General features: G+C 39.1%; 1 protein-coding gene across 9 annotated transcripts in view; it reads left to right on the plus strand.

Moving 5' to 3' along the window:
* Positions 1–19,227, plus strand: part of GULP1 (GULP PTB domain containing engulfment adaptor 1) — a 144,986-nt gene that overhangs the window by 49,404 nt on the left and 76,355 nt on the right. For all 9 annotated transcript variants that reach the window (XM_036386600.2, XM_036386599.2, XM_036386603.2 and 6 more), the window contains one exon: positions 18,752–18,838. In XM_036386600.2, coding sequence (XP_036242493.1) covers positions 18,811–18,838 — 28 coding nt within the window. In that variant the 5' untranslated portion in view covers positions 18,752–18,810. The remainder of the gene's footprint in view (positions 1–18,751; positions 18,839–19,227) is intronic.

Genomic DNA, 19,227 nt, shown 5'->3' on the forward strand with positions numbered 1-19,227 from the left:
AATCCATTCAAGTACCTCTCAAAGCACAGCGCTAAAGTTGGCTGAGGCTGCTGGTTTTCCCAAAGGTTGTGTTTGACAGGACCCCAGGATGGCTCTGGCAGGGATATCACAGCCTCTGCACAGCACTTCCCTGCTTCTCCAAACACATCACTCAGGTGCAGCTCCTTGCAGCACCATGATCTAAGGGGGTATGGAAATGCTGTATTTCAAGTAAAAGTTCCTTGGATTTTGGATTACTGCTGTGGCATTATCTTGTAGAATGACTTGAATAAACTGCTGGTTTTCAGGAAGTCAGTGTGTATGTTTATGACTTCGTTGTTCATTCTGACAACAGCAACTCCAAGCCTCTCCCATGGATGTTCTGGATTCACCTTCTAGCTCTGCACTCAAGGCTTCCAGATGGGTCTGTCTTTCCACAGTGAGAGGCCAAGCCAGACCCATTTACAGAAACTGTTGTTGATAAGACTCATTTCCAGTCCACAGCACAGAATCATTTTGTAAATGTAGACCTATTTGAAACAGATTTGTGTAATATTCTTAGATACCAATTCTTTTGCTTATTTGCAGCAGGCTTATCTAGTGTATGGAATTCTGGATTTTAAAGACAAATCTGGTGTTATTAAAAAAGGCTTTATTTTAAAAAAAATTGGTCCTTGGGCTTTTAAAGGTCTATGTACTTCTGGTGTCCATAATTTATTGAGTGAATGAAGAATGTATAATTGTAAACTTAGAGCAGAAATTGCATAAAAATGCACAGACCAACACTACAGAAACATTTAGGGCCAGGGTTCATCACTGATATTTTCAAAATCAGGTGCTGACCAGTGACAGGATCTGAAAATTCCAAATACCAAACAAGTTCTGATTTCACTGTATTAGAGTAAAAAGACATCTTTCAGTAACTCAGTGATTTTGCAGAGGGTTAGAGTTTATTTTTACTCTAGCAGTCATATACTGCAGTAGCAAATAGTAGGAGGCTCTGGCATGCATGACCTGGTTCAGCTGGGTAGCACTATTGATTTGTTTTTGCAGTGCCTCTGCTTTAGTTAATTGTAACTTTGTTTTCTGATCCTTGATTAGCTCAGTGGTAAGTTGTCATTACAGCATTCAACTCCCTAAGGACATGATCTATAAGGCAGACTTTTCCAGTGGAGGGTCATGATTCAGCTAGTTTACACATAATTTAAACAGCAGTTGGCCTAATACCCTGAAGTGGAATTGGAGGTACTTGTAGTCCAAGAGTGTAATACCATAAATTACTGTTTGTGTTAAGCACTCTTTAGAGACCTGCAGGAGAGGCCAGTGGGACATGGAATGCCCCTTGTGTTCCTTTTTCAGCAGATAAGTGAAGTTAAAAATCTCAAGGAAGATCAAGAAAGCAGTTTCACTTAGAGCAAAACTGCCATTTAATGTTTCATTGGGAAAGCTTTATTTCATCAGAGTTGCCATAATATTTGTTTGCCTGGATTCTGTATTTGGATTTGTTTTAATGCCTATTCCAATAATAATGGGCAGAATAAAAATGTCTTCAAGTGGTTAGATTAAGCTAATGAACTCTGAATTTTGCACATACTGGTGTTCTACATTTTGTAGAAGTTCAGTGCAGAGCTGCCTTCAGTTACCTTAAACAATTTTTAAGGTACAGGGAACTTGTCTCTGCTACAGCATCTAAATGGGTTTGTCAAGCAGAGCTGATGTCTCACAATGCCTCTAGAGGCAGCAAATTGAGCATAAATGAGTTGAATTCGTGTCTTTTCTGACTATTTTGGCACAACCTGTCTGTGGCTGAAGTGTGACTGCCACTACACCTAAGAAGAGATCGTTATTTACTGAAAGATTTCTGATGTACACAGAGGCTGGGATTTCCAGTTCAGTACCACAGCACACGGCAGGGTGGAAGGTGGCAGAGACAGTCCTGCTGCTCTTCTACTTTCCACTGTTTATTGTCAGACCTTACTTTTTATGGTGTGTGATTAGAGAAAACTTGAGTACAGTTTTTCCAGGGCTTTTTGCTTTTTTTCCTACACATTTTCCTTACAGGAACTATTTGTGCCAGTGCAGAAGGGGCAGTATGAGTAGGAGCAAATGTTTGGACAGAAGGCAGCAAGGAGCACAACTGCTCCAAGAGTGTGATAAATCAAATGCAAAACTATTCTTGTGACTAATGATAGAGTAACATCAGAACTGCAGTGTTTGAATGGCTGCGTTGCTGCAAAATGCTTTTTAGCCTCTGAGGGGGTGACTAACTTAAGTGCGTTAGCAAAGCTTTTTAAGAAACAGAAGCTACCATCTAGATTGTTGAGTTTTTTAAAGTAGCTGAACTTCAATGTGATTGAGTCAAAACTGTACAAAACCTTCTCTCTCATAGGGTGATAATGAAAATGTTGGGTCATGGTTGAATATGGTTTTCCCCCAGAGCGTGGCTGGGAACTGGAACAGGCTTAACAGGGAATAGCACCAAGCCTGAGTTCAAGTGGTTTTGGACAATTACCTCAGACACACAGTGAAATTCTTGGGGCTGTTCCATACAGGGCCAGAAGTTGGACTAAATGATCCCTGTAGGTCTCTTCCAACTCAGGAAAAACATGAAGTAGTATGTTTTAGTAGGCAATATTAAGCATATAAAACTAGTAAGTATATACATTCAAAAGATATTTTTCCCATAAGGACTTAAAAAATTTGTGTAGGGAATGTCAATGGTGTTCTAAGTCTGAGCAAGGTATGTGAAGATGATGTTCAGGTAGGTGGGCAGAGTTATTTACACAGTCTGCATGCAGAAAATCTTTTCTTTAGATGTTTAAGCCTACAAAAACAGTAGTGAAATCCAGTCTTAACTGCAAGGTGTTTGCATGACTGGATTTTGGTTTTCTGTTCTTGTCGTGTGCGCTTGATTTTCTTGATTCAAAATGGATTCTGCTGATAGGGAACAGAAGTTCCAGCGCACCCATGAAGATCTGTGTGCTCCATCCTGTTCACCATGATGTGCTTGTGTAAAGCTCTGTGTCTCTGCTTTACTGTGTGTGCTGAGCTGTCCCCATCCCTGCTGTCTGTCTGCTGCTGGATCTCTTCCTCCCCAACTGCCCGACTGGTTTTAGCACTGCTTTGTCTTGGTTCCTTTATTGCCTGTGTGGTGTGGGCAGGGAGCCAGGCAAGGCTGCAGCCAAATGACTCAGAATGTAAAATGTCTTCCAGGTCTGCTTCAGTGCTTTACCTTGAGCTTCTTGCAGTCACCTTTCCTACAGGCATCCTGCCATTTGGGAGAGTCACTCCTTTTCACAGGGCCATTAAACTTCTGAAAGTTTGCAGGGGGTGAAGATTCTGCCACATCTCTAATTAATTTCTTCTTTATAGGCAATTATCTTTTTTTTAAACCTGCATCTAGGCTGCAGTATGCTTATTTTCTGTTCAGCATTAGGCTTTAGCATCTCTTAAAGTTGAGCAGTTATATCATTTTAAAACATTTTTATCTCCAATGTTTTGATGTATTATTAAAACAAATGTGTGCATTGTAGTGCCTTTTGGCATAATATGTAAGGTCAGAATATAAGTATACGCTTTAGTTTAAGGTACATTTGAGATGCAATTCTAGCTGCTTTATCCCTTTTAACTTAAATAACCATAAGAGCAGAGGCCACTCCTATGGAAGAAAGGGCTTCATGAATATCTAGATATGCTCTGTCATTCAGAAGTTTCAGCAGCCAGGGAATCTCTGTGCTGCAGTTGATAAAGCTTTTGGATGCCCTGCTGCATCTTTGCAATTTGCTGTCATCAAGCAGAATAGCCCAGTTGATGTTGTGCAGGTCACAAGGAATGAAATGATGTCCCAGCCATGTCCATTTCCAGGTGGAGATAAGTGTGTCTGAAGTGGTTGCCAAAAAAGGTTGTCAATAGCCTGAATACAGGTAATCACTGACTAAAAAAGCAAACAAACAAAAATCTGACGGATTTTGTTCCTGTGTTTGTCTTTCTTCCCAGTTGCCCTCCCCAAACCACAAATATTGTTGGAAGGGTGTTTGGAAGGAATCCCACCATGTGCCTGTTCAGTGCTTGCTTGGGTTAATTCCATTCTGCTGTTGGTACTGCTCCTCAAAACCACTTGTTTTCTTCTTTGCTCATTAGAAATACACAATGGCTTGCACTTCCTGCATTTAGAGGGCTGTACTTTCTTCAGGAGTAAACAGATGAACCCAAGTATCAGAGGCCACCTCAAACAGGTTTGTGAGACAGCTCTGTAGTGTGGGTTACTCTTTGTAGTAGAGGTGTAGACAGAGGAGTTACACAGCTGCCCTCTACCTAACCTTCAATCTGGTTTTTAACTGCAAGTCTCTTCCATGTTTCTGAGTCGTGGCCAAGCCAATCCACCTGTGGTCAGCAGCTCAGTGGCTGTGCACTGCAGGTATTATTTATAAGGTAATTGTTTTTTGTCTGATACTGGTTAAATGATACGTGAAATTGAGAAATTAATTCTCAACTTTCAAGTGCAACCTGTTGCCACTTGTTATTTTCACTTATAGGGAAATGACAGGAACATTAAAATTTTGGTCTGTTAAAAAAAAAACCTCTAAATTAAAGGATATTAGACCTGAATACACAAGTCATGTTTCAGTGATACAGAATAACAGAAAATAAAGGCTTGCTGTGTTACTTTTTTTTTTTACACTAGGACATTTTCTGGAAAAAATATTGAAGTGTCTCTCTGAAGTTTGTCACACCTATATAATAAGAGCATTTTGAGGAAAAAAAAATTCAAAAAGCAGGAGCTTGAAGACTTAACAGTATTTAAAATTAAATTTTTAGCTTCTGCTGTGAGGTTCATGGCTTTGTGGTGGCAAGTAGGGATTCTGTCACAGGCTCTCTTTCTCATTCTGCCTGCATCCCTTGCATTTTGAGCAGGTTTTAGTTTCCTGGGTGAATTTAATGCTTTTTGCAGACTTACTGCTCTGACAGTAACTCTCTGGCATGTCCATAATCGTGTGCTTGCTCTGCCATGGTGGACATTAATATGCAAGAGCCTTTGAAAAGCGTTTGTGGCAGAGTGCTCCTGCAGCTCTGGCAGCAGTGTCAGCAGCTGGGGTGAGGTGACAGCCCGAGGGGTGGCTGTTCTGTGACAGAGTTCTCTGCCACCTTTAAATAACTGCCATGCCTCGATGCTTTTGCAATTTTCCCTCACTAAGGCACTGTGTGTTTGAATTGCCATTCACACAGCATTCCAACAGATCCCTGAGCAAGTGTTCATCTAAAACTGCCAGTCCTAAAACTCCATTTATTCCTCCCTTCCTCTGAGGAGTTAAAAATTAAAACATGCCTCTGAATATTCTTCTGCACCTCTTGATTGTTCTTTGTGGGTGTTCACTCAAAGCACAGAGTGTTTCCAGCTGTTGGCTTCCCAGCACCTGATTCTGCATTTTTACACATGCTGGTAAATCTGGTCTCTCCAGTGCTTTATCCTTGAGTGCTAAACGGTGTCAGAAATGTCTTCTCCTGAACATCAGTCTGTGTCTCTGCCCTCTCATCTCTAAAATGAAAGTGAGCTATGAAGGTGGCAAGTCTTTATTATGTGATTAAAGAAGGTGTCGAATACTGTGATAATGGCAGCTCTATGGATATTTAAGAACTCATAGCTAAGCCAGGTGATTTTCTAGTAAGTCAATTGCTGTTCACCTTACAGAAATGATTTACTGCAGTTTAGAGAATTTCTGTTAATCAGATAAACCATCTTAATTGCAGTGATAATGGCTTACTGACAAGTACAAGATAAAACGTGGAATTTTAACCTTGAGTCAAAGTGGCAATTAGTTACATATTTAAAGGCAAGTCTATAATTTTTATTTCTTTGCTATGGAGATAGGATATCCTTTGCTTGTAATAATATCCCTGACTGATAACATGATAAGACTGACTTTTTATTTGCCAATAACACCAGACTGTTTTGTTATACACCTTGGACTGCACTCATGGTCATCCTTTGTGCTCAAATTTAGATGCTGCTGGGTAGATATCTTTTTACCAGCAGAAATGCACCTCATTAACTCTTGCTGATGAAGGTGCACAGATCTCTGGCTAGCAGTCTATTGAATAAAGATACTTCTCAAAATTAGCTTTTCTGACAAGGGAAGGTAGCAGTGTCTGCCAGCAACTTTGCATTTATCACTAAGAAAATTCCATAGGACTTGGTTACTGACTTTTTGAGCCTTGAAAATGTACCAATTTGAAACTATCACAATACAGAGAAATAAACACAAGTATCATGTGGTGATTCTTTGTATGAGTTGAAAAAAAATCATTTTGACTCAGAGATGAGAAGTGCAGATCTAATGCAATGAAATATTAATTGATGATTTTGATCAGCATATTGTAAGGAGTACTCACGAAACAGGCAGATCAATAGATGTAAATGTCACAAGTGAGTTGCTCATGACCCTGAGCAAAGCAAAGATTTGTTTTCATGTGAATGAATATTCAATGCTGGAAGCCTTAGACATAGTGCTGGAATACAGCTGTGTACAAAAAGAGACTCCAAAACCCCCTATTCAATGTGAGCTGTGAGAGTTGAAGGTGATACGTAGATGAGAATTCAGGGCAGAAATGTGTATCTCATGAAGAGTAACCTAAGAGAGGATACCCAGCTAACTTGCACTAGATTTTCCATGTGTTTGCTCCCTTTTGCCTTCGCCAAAAAAAGCAGAAAAAAAAACTTTCAAAGGTGCCATCCTTTTGCCAGGGAGCTTTGTAACAGGGCAAGCCTCTACTTGTATCATGTATTCAGACCAGTCTGCAAGGTCTTTATCTTGCTAATATTTTAAATAATTCACTGGCTTTCAAGGTAGTGACTTAATATCATAAAATAGTGATAAAACCACAATTAATCCAAAGTTGCACAACAGCCATAAATAGGTGAAGAAAGTGGAATTAGTAAATGTATGCTTGTTTCCTAAAACAGATAGTTGAGCAGATTGAAAGGTATGGTGGTGAATTGCTCCTCCTTTTATTTCAGGCATTTGGAGGAAAAGCTCTTGGTTTTAAATTTCTTAGATGAAAAATAAGAGTATTATTTGTCCAGGACCTTGCGTGAGTGACCTATCCCCTGTTCATAGAGCAACAGCAGGGAATATGAGCTGCCCTCAATATCAAGCAGATTAATTTCAGCTTGGATGGTCAGCTAAGACCATTTGAAAGATGGAATACCTATTTCTGTCAAGGAAGGCATAGCATGTCACAGTCGTAAACAAAGTGAAGTGAAAGGACTGGAGGTTTGGCAGAGACATGGGGAATTTCCATCCACAAATACAGTGTAGTACCTCGTGGCTCTGTACTCCCAGCTTCCAACATTGCTCCCTCTTCAGATTCTTTTCTGTTTGTCAAGGCATGGATTTTCACACGTAATTTTCTCTAGCTTAAATAATGCTTTCTGCTTATTATCAGTTTGCAAGGAAACTGATAATTAGTCACTTTTACTTTATTCTCTTCCCTTCCCCCCATATTTCTTGATTTTTTTTTCTTTATATATAGAAATTTGTGTTGCAGTTTACATTGGTATTTACACTGAGGTTTCTATCTTCGAGAAAGAAGGTTTTTCTCAGGTGATCTCAATGCTGCTGTTCTTTGGCTGTGTCCCTTTTAAAAGCAGGGTCCAAGATGTAGGAATTCAGTAGCAGTCCTTTTTGTCCACCTGCAGGAGATAGAGGAGAGTGCACATCTTTGTATGTGCTTATGTAGTAAAGCAGTTTCCAAAGAAGAAGGAGCTTTGCTTGAGTTTTCTTGCATACATTTTCTATTAAAACAGAATGGGTTTTAGACAAGTGTGGGAAACTATAGCTCAAGATTTGATCTATTTGAGCAGGATATTTATAACACTGGCCTGCAATGACTATTCCCTGTTTAAGAAATCCTCATATGTTTCTGCATTTCTCATTATTATCTTTGTGTTCATTGTTTACCAAAAAAAAATTGCAACTGCAGTAGGAGCAAGACTGTTTAGGATGGTAATTTCACACAAGCTTAGTTTTTTTCAGTACTCCTAGCTATTTCTTTTGAAATGAACTGTGAAATACATAAATACCAGTAGAAATGCACAGCTTGCTCTCTTGAATTGTCATTATTTGACTGTAAAACAACATTAGAGGCTTTTGTAAAAGCAGTATTGACACAATGTCTGTGAAGTTGTGTTTGTATACGAATCCAAAACATCAAGTAATTGAATTTTCTTTGGTGACTACTAGTAGTACTTGCATGTGATTGTCCTGGAAGTAACTTAAGTAATCTGAACAGTTACTGGTGATTCATAAAATCGGCAATGCCAATGTATGTTGCTGGGGAAGGAGTAGGGGAGATGAGCCTGTGGTTTGGTGTAATTGTGTGATACAGGCTGAAGTTTCACAATGATGCTTTTGTTTCATCAACTGATTCCTAGGCTAGGCTTTTGAGAAAAGCATTTTCTCAAGAGCATGAGGGCACTTTGTGTTATGTGGTTTCCCCCTCAAAGAGAGAGTTGGTAACTGTGTAGGAGAAGATTCTGTCTGGCTGTGTGTTATCACGAAGGAGTCATGGAGCTGTGCTGTAAATTCAGGAGCACAGCTGTTAGCCCTGAGCTGTGCTTCCCAAGGAAATCAGGCAGCTCTGGGTGCTCAGGTGCCTTGTGCCAGCTGGTAGGGACAGATGTTAAATATCTATGAACAGAGTTTAAGTTCAATTAGCCTGCAGTCTTCACCTGCACAAACAGATTTGGGAATCTCACTCAAAAGGCATTGATTCACTGTGAATTCATACACTGAGTTCTTGAAGCCTTGGTAATGAAGCACAAGTTTATTAGAGGACTGAGGTGCTGCAAAGTTTTGCTTCAGTGTTTGCAAATCTAGTCACTGTACCCAGAGCCACAGACCAGACTTGGTATCTCAGAGCTGTAAAAAAAAAAAGGGAAATGAAATGCCTGGCACTGGATTTAAGGTATTCAGTATGAAACTCTGGTAAGGGTCCATTTCCATTTTTTTAAACATTGTACTTCCAAACTTTGAGGTTTGGTGTTTTCTGATTTTGTTTTGTGTTGTTTTGTTTTGTTTTGTTTTTTCCCTTTTCTACCTGGGCTCCCACTTCCCCCAGGTTTCAAGAGGGTAACTTAAAAATTTCTTTCTTTGAAAACATAACAGGTGTTAGTACCTACTTTTCATATCCCTCTTCTTTTACAGTCAGTCATGAAGTTATGGAATCTGCCACAGAATGTGATGTTAGCAGGTGCCTAAATCACCTCCCAACACTCAGGAGGATGATTATTTCTTTCTCCCCTCTGGTTCTGGAGGTTCAGCCCAGACTGGTGCCTGCCTGGGGACAGAGCTGCTGTGTGTTATGGTTTAATATGCTTGTGAAGGGTGGGACAGGGCAGTCTTTCATTACCAAATATTGAAGTTGCCTCACTGAGGGTTTTCAAGCTAAACAATCTGTGAACATGACTTGCAGCACGTTTCAACCTCATGGATGTTAACTGGAGCAGGGACTGGAACTGTCCCACTTGCCCAGCAGCCAGTACCATTCTGTGTGTGATGTGGTTAGTGTTGCAGTCAAAACCTCATGGTCTCTCATGTTTTTAACAACTTACATGTTCTCCTTGTCCCAGCTGTAATAGAAGATGCAGCTAGCACTTGCTGGCTTAGAAACTCTGTTATGTATTAGTCTGGATTTCAGTACTTTCCACCAAATTACTCTAGGATGGATCACTTGCCAAAATCTTGAAATAAGATTAGTAATGACTGTAATAGTGTGCAAAACCTGAATGTTTCTCCTGAACAGACACTGTGATGAACTATTTGAATATACACTGGATATGAAAGACAGAGGTGAGGAGATTAATTTGTCATAAATATCATTTTGGTTCCCATGCTTTTTTGTCACGTGCATATCTTTGCTTTTAACTTCATACCACCACCTTACCAAAATGGTTGGATTCTTCAGACTATATTCAGGTAACCTAAAGGAATGTAATGTGATAAATCCTAAAAACCAATATAATAATCTTGTTTTTCAAGATACTCCCTCTGAGATTCATTTAGTACAAGTGAGAAAGTGGATATTGCTAACTTTTCTCAATTTTGAAAAATGTTGAAATGACTTAATAAAGCCCTTCTGATCTGTATAAATAAAACTTAATACTGTCCTTGAGGCTAACAAGTTAAAGCAAGGAATCTGAATGCATTAATATCAATGAGAAATCTATTGATTTTAATAGTAAGGGATTGTGTTCAGTATCACGGATTTTAAGTCTTTGTGAAGTGAATGACACTTCTTAAACTCTTGTTAAGCAAATGCCATTGTTTCAGAAGTATGTAATATGTTCATAAATTGATTATGAGAAACTAAATTATTAGAAATTTTTATGATAGTGATATTTTTTGTCATGTAACCTTTAGAACTGGAGCTGAGTGCTGGTAGGATTCGGGCTGTAGGGAACAAGAAGGACAGATTATATAGCATGCATAGAAGTCTGCATGCTTAGAGATTATACGGGGTTCTGGTTCTCCTTTGAGGGACAGCTGTGGGACAAGGGACCCCAAATTAAGTTACAGAAGTATGGACTTTAAGTCCTGCAGATAAATTAGATTTAATAATGACAACATACAGTATGCCTCATTCTGTTAGAGGATGATCCCTGCTAATTTTGTATCTTTTATATTAAAAAAACATACCTGAATAAAAACAAAGGCCCAAAACTTTTTACAATTGGAAGAGAAAACCCAAACTGATTTCAGAGACTTAGGACACCATTTGGAATGTCATAGTTCAGATCCCTTGAAGAAAAGGTGATTACATTTTTCATTTATAAATAGGAATGAGCCTATTGAGAGGACTGTAGCAAAGAAAATATCTAGTGTGTGCTGTACAGGAGTAACAAAAATACAGGAGCATGTGTGGAGAGATGAAGGCACATCGCTTCTCATTCTTCTCTTGCAGGTTGTTCCCTGGTACCTACCCAGAATTTTTTTGGTTACTTTTGCCTAAACAGACATCTGGGGCTTTCTCTTCATCTTAATCATCTTTGGAACATCAGTAATCAGCTTTTGAACTTCAATTAAGGTTAATGCACACTGAGGGAAGCACATGAAGTGGTCTTCTGGGACCTGTTGAGCATATGTGCACAATGGAATGTCTGATGCACTTTCCAGGATTGGCCAAGTATACTTTGGTAGAGGAGAAAAATGATGTCTTTTGTTAAAATCTTGTGCCTCTATAACAGATCTGCTAAATAGGATGAGTTTTTACTCTAAGTGGATCTAAACCTATTTCTGAAATTGGTGTGCTTTGTTTGGAGATTTACCTTCAGAATACCTAATGAGCCTTTTGGTCTCTGCCTTTTCTGTCAGCAGCTCTTTTTACAATGTGATTACGAAAATGCAATGAATTCAGTAAATGTAAAAAATGTCATTTTTTTCCAGTAAATGGAAAAAATTCAGAAGGTTAACAAAATTTGCTGCTGTTTTGAGACCTGAAAGTTTCAAATAAATTCCCTCCCCCTTAAAAAAAATAAAAGGAAGGGTTTGAAAATCATCTGCGAGTAATTAAATAAATAGGTTATCTAGATTGCTCTAGAGCAATCAGCTCTTATAGAGGAGAAACTGATGCTAGCATGGAAGTAACCATACTTTGTGTCAGGGAATACCTTTATTTGACTGTATCTATTTATTCAAGCCAGAACTGTGTGTGAAATTGTGAAAAATTACTCCTCCTGTGAGTCAAAATCTCAGGTGCCCAGTAATCCCTTCCACCAGAACTGGTTTATTTTTAAGAGCTGTTCTGTGTTTACCTGTCTGTGGTAGACCCCAGTGATGAACTCTGTTGCTGTTAACAACAGAGCACTCGCAAAGCTCCCCAGGTGCTCAGTCATCCATCTGAAAGTAGTGGGACAGGCAGAAATCTTGTTCTGATTCCATCTAGCTGATCAAATGGCTAATGGGATGTGAAATACAGAATACTCTTGTCTGCAAGATGTTTGCCATCTGTCTGTCCTTTGGGAGCAGATGAAGGTGTCTGAGCTCTTTGGGAGAGAAAAAAAACCACATAAAGCCCTTCTGCTGGCTCTGAGCATCTGACATTTGTAAGTTCTTCTACAGTGGAGTAAGAATGTGAAATCCTTCACATTTGACTCACTGGTGCTTGTGGAGTGCAGGAAAAAGAAAGCTCCTCTCTTGTATCTTGTTATGGTTATTTAGTCACAATGAACCAAATAAGAGAAAATAGAAATAATAGAACTGGTTTCTGCAGAAGAGGATGCTCTTGTGTTTGCAATGACTCTTTTTGCTTGGACAGTATAAACGTCAGTTTGTTCAATGAGTCATATAATCCACTAATATGTATCAGCATAATTAAGCATAATAAAAAAATTATTGTTTACCAGTAAATATGCCTGAGAAGTGCAATATTTTCTAAAATTACGTTGTTCCTAATGTTTTAAAAGATATCCAGAGAGCTATTTTTGTGGAACAAATACATTTTCTATTTGTCTGGGGTTTTTAAAGGTCATTCCATTATCAGCTTGTCTGAGGATTTATTGGTGCTCACAACAATTATAAACGCATTTTCTTCGTAGTTCTGTTTCAATACTGAAGTTTATTCTTGCTATGCTTATTGATGTTGATATTTCTTCTTGCTGTAAAACAAAAGTTAGTGATCACCTTGCCTAAGGAATTGTTTTTGCTGTCAACTGTCTGAGTGATATCCCCTTGTCACCTGTTTACTCATCTTTATTTTCATTTTTTTCCCATTGAAAGGAGCAGATTATTTTAAGAAGTGGAAGAGTAAAAAATCACCTAGAAAAGTTTTGTGAAAACTGCATGAGTTTCATATAGATTTTCTGCTTCCTGGCCTCTCTTTGATATTGATATTTATAGCAAAACACTACTGTCTCCTTGTCCTTGGTTTCTGCAAATACTTTTTGGCAGATCTACTGTATGAGAAATGCTTTACCTGTAGTCTGAAAGACTCCTTGCTGTGGGCTGGAATGCACTTGCCACAGCAGTACTAGGCTTGTACTGCTTGAGAGAGGGGAAGAAAAATATAGGGAATATGCGTGCCTCTTGTGCCTTCCTGGTGGTTTCAGGAGCTTGGGGAGAGCAGGGTGATCTCAGTCACACCACAGGAGGGTCTTCAGCCTTCAGACTGGGGTGTTCCTGCCCATTCCACTCACAGAAGGAGAAGCAGTGTTGGAAGGTGGGCTCTTTCCTAGGCTGTGGCTTCCAGCTGTTGTGGTGTTTGCCCGCATCATTTCTGTCTTCTCTTTACTCACACTGGGTGAGCCCCAGTGACGCCTCTGGGCACTTCACTCACACCCTGCAGGCTCAAGGGCCAGCAGAGCTGTCTGGGCTCTGTTCCCTTGGCAATTCTGCCATCTCAACAGCAGTGTCTGCTTTGGTGATCGGAAGATGGGAATTTTAGATAGAAGACCGGCTCTTTCCCAGTCTGCCCAGCCTCATCCTCTGCCAAGTTGAAGAACTGCAATAAGTAATTTTGTATTTCTGCAGATTCACCTTTTGGAGCAGTGTTTGGCTGCCACTTGGCTCTGGCTAATGAATGTCTTTGAAAATGTGGTTATGAGTAAAACTTTGAAAGTAAAGTTTTCTAGTGACTGAATGCTTTCCTTTATACTCCATTTGTGCTTTTATGAATTGTAAAGCACAAGTGTATGGCAAGAACTTCATTTGAAGGAAAGATTTTCAATCTTGGTGAAGCCCATAGAGCTGTGTTGGTTTTAAGTTATTTTTCCTGCAAGTTTTTGTAGTTCTAAATTTGTTTAAATTCTCTTGTAGTTTACAGCCCTACAGACTGTTCTGTTATTGTTTATAAACATAAAGGGCATATGTGTTTTCATAACCATGATGGAAAGTGCTTGCTGCTCTCTTAGCATGAGAGTGCAAGTTTGGGTCTGCACCAAAATATGTTCATTGATGTGCCATTTCTTGATGATTTTACTGCTTCAGAGGAAACAGGGTTGTGGCAAGTTTATGTTTTAGTTACCTTCATACAAAAGGAAGGGAAAGTGCCTCCTGATATTTAGATGTTTACTTTGGTTTGTGTATTACTCAATGCAGTCTTGTATTATGGAAATTTTTTTTCTGTTATGCCCCACATTATATTAGAGTAATATTTTCATGGAATTTTGGTCTAAATCAGAAAAATACTAACAAAGCTGGTATTGTATTCCAGTTTCTCATCTTTCCTTCAGAAATAACTTTATAAGCCTAAGTTTCATTTCAAGTTAATGAATCACACATTCCTGTGTGCTGCAGCCCTTACAAAACAGGCTTTTAAGACATTTTGTGCTTCATTCTTTAAGGAATGTTACCCAGTGTGCTTTAAAGGCTGGGATCTGGGAGGGGGAAGAGTCTGAATCTTCATGTCTTCTGAAGCTAAATTCGCCTTTGTAGGGGAGCTCTGTGTGTGTGTGTGAGGGAAGGGACAGATTGGATTCTATTTTTTATTACAGGGAGTGGATGGGTACAAGTTGGACTTTTTAGGGAGGTTTTGTTGTAATTATTTCTGGAAGGAAAAAGAAACATAAAATCAAAGACTAAGACCAGGTAATTGTTATAGCCCATGCCATTCCAAGGGACTGACTGGGAGGAAACCCCAAATAAGTGCTCAGGAATATTTCTAAGAGGAAATAAGAGACAAAGGAGATGAATTACATTCACTGCTTGTTTTTTCCCCTTCTTAAGTGTGTTCTCTTGGCTTGTCTGAGACAGCTCTAAATTTAGAAAAGACATCAAACCCCAGCCCTCTGAAGGAGCCCGCAGGCGTGTGGAGGCGCCTGTGTGGAAGTTGTTGTGTTGTTTCAGCAGGCAGGGAGGGCTGCAGCCCTTGTGCTGGCAGCTGGAAGGCTGCCACTCCACTTCATTGTTCACTGCCTTTGCTGCATTAGGCAGAGGAGACAGCCACCAACGTGACTGTCAGTGTTAGAAAGTAATTACTCAGTAATCTCAGCTTCAGATCTTGCCACCCTTGCACTCCCCGGTCCAAATATCTGCCAACACCAAGGCCACTTGTTTCCCCTCGCCATTCTGCAGTTTCTTCCTTGCTGTGACAAGACCCCCCTTGGTGAAAACCAAGGGGTTAATGAGAGTGAAGAAAAAAGGAGATGGTGTTTGCTTTCTCTGTGACTGCTTATAAGTTGGATATGACAGCTTAAACACCCACCTGCCCAGGACATATGCCCATGTTGGTGTTCAGACCGTGGGTGTCAATGTCTCCTGCTCAGGGTCTTTGTCTGTCATTGGAATATTTTACCGTAATAAAATTATTTTCTAAGCCTTTTCTTTCTTTTTTTCTTTTTGTTTCTTTTATCTCTGTTATTACCCTGATTTTCCCTAGTTTGTACCTGTCAGAACTCTTCGCAATTTTTCGGTTAACCACTCTGTGGAATCCTGTGCAGGTTTTCTATTTCCCAGGAGGGTTTGGATTCTGGACAAAGCTGAAGAAAACCCTTTGGAGTAAGGTGGAGAAACGCTCTTTACCTAGGTGTGTCTTCCTGAGTGATGAGTAATGGAATGGCTTGGTCCACATGCCTATTCCCTAATGCCTCTGATTGTTACAACTGCTTTACCCTTGCAAGTCAAGTGGTTTATAGGCAGGACTCTCCCCTTGTTCACAGGGCTCCCTGCACCAGAATGGGGTTCTTTGACTTGCCCTCCTTTTGGCTCCTTAAAGGCTTTTAACAGAATGGTCTGTTCCAGTGGTTTGGTGTGCTGAGATTTGTCAGAAACTCAATTGTTTTCTGCCAAAAAACCTATCTTCCATTACCAGAGAACAGCTTGCTTGCTCCTAAGAGTTTTATTCTTTGTCATTGGAATATCATGGACAAAGATATTGCAGGATATGTCTAAACATAACTTTGCTTTTCTGATTGAAAACTTCCCAGTGCTGTGTATCACTGTCTGATAACCACCCTTGTGCCCCAAGCCCCACTGAGGAGATTGAAATGAACCTGGTGGTGTTTGGCTTGGTCTTCTGTTAATAGCAAAGTTTTATGGAGCATTTAATCATCTGCTTTTTACAGCATCTGAGAGGTTAGTGATGATGTTCATATCAGAGTTTGAGGGAATTGTAAAAGCAGTTACATGTAGCTAATTCTGGTTCCCTATTTAATAACGTTTTCTGTGTGAAGTGGAAGTACACTGATTAAGTGTTTTGATACTGTTTGGTGCCTAAACCACATCTGTGTTTTGTTCTACTGATGTTTTGTTGGAATTGAAATAATGAACATAGTTTTGGCAATACTGGCCATTTTTAGATAAGTAGTCAATAAATTTTGGCTTTTATTAGCATAGGTTACTTTAATGGTAATATATCCTCGCTCATGAGGAAAAAACATACACTTAGTTACACTGTGTTTTAAACAAAATACTTGAATGGTGAGCTTTAGAAATGTGGCCAGCCAGCTGCCCTGTGATGTGCCTGCAGAGTTTCTAATTAGGAGCTGCTCTATGCAGTAACCATCTCAAATATGTTCCTTAACAGTCTCTTGGACGAGACAGGAATACACCAAAAAAAGGCTTTCTGAAAAAGGGCATGTTACGATCCCATCATGGAGGAGAACTAAAGTGTTTGGTCTAATGCTGTGCAAAACAACTGCCAGAGGTATCTTAGAGGGGAAAGGAATTTTCTTTACTCAAAATTAACTGTGGTAACTCACAAGGGTGAACACCCTGAACAAAGTTGTGCTACTGCTTATATATCCTAAGCATATCTAATAGGGTTCCTGTGTTAAACCTGTAAGCCAAACACACTTGTAGTTGCTAAAAAAGCTATTACCATTGAAGTAACCTATACTAATAAAAGCCAAAATTTATTGACTACTTAGTTGAAAATGGCCAGCATTGCTGAAACTATTTTCATAATTTCAATTCCAACAAAACATATATATATATATAAATAACATACAAAAAGTTTATCTCTGACATAGAGTAATAAGAAAGAACAGTAGAAAGTTCTATGTCAACTGAGTTTATTGTCCTCACTTCACACTGGTGAAAGCCCCACGCTGCCTGCCCTGCCAGGAGAGCTACTCATGCGTTCTCAGATTTTGGGGACCCTGATGTGTGTTGGAATTCCCCCATTAATGCCATTGCCCTTTCTAGGCATGCTGCTACAACCATTCCTAGGACACCCTCATGGGTGTTTTTAGTTGCTGGGGTCCCCCAGCTGTTGTGTGGTGCTGATGACAGTGAGGGCAGGGGATGGCTCTGGGGTGGGTGAGGCTTCCCCAGCCCTGCTCTTTGAACTGCTGGGCACCAAATGCAGTCAGGGCTTGGCATCAAAATCTTGGCATGGAAACTGCATGGGTAACTCCTGCCTGTGCTGATTGTCATGCCCTCCCTTCTTAAATGCTCAGTAAAATCTGTACTACAGTGGTCTGGTACCTGTGCTTTAAGGAACAAATGGTTGGTTTTTATGTCCAGGGTGCTGTGTGAGTTTAGTTAAAGAGGAATTGCCCCTTCATTCTCACAGGACTGTGTGGAGTAGTCCTGCTGCGTCAGTGATTAGTGGAAAATAAAATGGAGCTTTTGATATTTTGGTTTGTTAGTTTTTGTTTGTTTGTTTTTTTTTTTTTCCTAGCTGTCCTCTCCCATGTATTCCAATCTGAAAATTGTCAAATATTTACATTGAAATTGGGATATAATTGCATTAATTGGTATTGCACTTACTTGAAAAAGGGGGATGAGCACTACAAGAAGTATTCATGAGCTGCTTGAAGTATCTTAAATGAATTTGTCATTTTAATGCTGACATTTGAAACACTGGCCTAAGTTTTGTTTTTATTCAAAGCAAAAGTACTGCTCTGGTTGATTAAAAAATCATCTGGTAACAAAATATCTTGATTTTCTTTTTTTACGATCCCTTTTTTTTTTTTCTTTTCCTTTGAACTGCTTGGAGAGCAGAGAAAGAGAAACTTTTGGGGATAAAAAGTGAACTGGTAAAACTTTTGCTTGGAAGATCTGAACAGAATGAAAAGTAGTAATGGGAATATCTTTACATGTGTTAGTAGAAGTAAAAGCTCTGTAGTGCAGAATGGGATGGTGTTGAATAGCTTTGGATGTAGTGGATTTTATTTTTTATGTTGGTAAATAATAAAATTCAAAAATAGTATTGTGAATCAAAAATTAAATAATAATTAAGAGTGGATCTGTGTTTTTAAGGGAAGAAAATTCCGATATTACTGTTCAATCTGAGGAAGAGGGAGCAAGGATGTAGTAACACTGATAGAATGCAATTTTATCAGTATTGAGTCCCTGAGTGAACAAGAGTCTATATATTGTGATTTTATTTTTTTTTTCCTTGGTGTCAAGCCCATGTGAAGAAGAAAGCCTAGCTTGAAATAATCTGGCAGCCTAAATGACACAAAACAGGGCAGTGCAAATGTGTACTGAATGTTTTTATGGAGCCAGCTTTCATTTTAAAGCTTTCTTTCCAACCTATTTGTGTGTGGTATTTGTCTTCATGTATATGTATAAGGCCACCTGCTCTGTGCCTCTGAAATCTTTGGGAGAACAGCTTAAGGGAACCTTAAAATGTCTTTCTGTATGAAGTACCTCTGGGTGTTTTGAACATAGATCTTCTCAATGCTGAAATTTCTTCCTCAGCAAAGCACATCCCCGCTTTCTCAGCATGATTTCAGAATTCTTAAGGTCATTTGCAGTGTCTTTAATATGACAATAAATAGAACTTCAACTAGAATAATGGAATTTTCTGTTTTCTTATGTGTGTTGTTCTGCAGGTTGAAGTGGGGAGGAAAAAACCAAACACAGGAAGCATTGACTGGATAAATTTTTCAACATGAATCGGGCTTTTAGCAGGAAGAAAGGTAGGTAATTTAGATTATATTTCATGGAGACATAAATGCCCTGTAAAACCTATTTGGAATATTAAGAATTATACAAAGAAAAATGTAATCATTGCATTGAATTATCCAGATAAAAATGAGCAGCCCTTCTAGAAGATGTATGGAGCAAAGCATTCTTGATTGGTACTTACAGAGCTTTCTGCATTCCAAGGCTGAAGTTGAATTTCATATATTTTTTATTGCAGGATGTGTTTACACACACAAATATCAATACATAAACATAAAATACAAATTCTGTTTTCTTTTTTTGCCTGCACACACCAAAGGAGGTGCCGGAGGGTTTTAGAACTTCTAAGAATCAGTGACTTTTCTTAAAGATATATATATATATAAATATATATATATATATA

The sequence above is a fragment of the Molothrus ater genome, chromosome 7 (genome assembly GCF_012460135.2).
Source record: "Molothrus ater isolate BHLD 08-10-18 breed brown headed cowbird chromosome 7, BPBGC_Mater_1.1, whole genome shotgun sequence".
NCBI lineage: Eukaryota > Metazoa > Chordata > Aves > Passeriformes > Icteridae > Molothrus > Molothrus ater.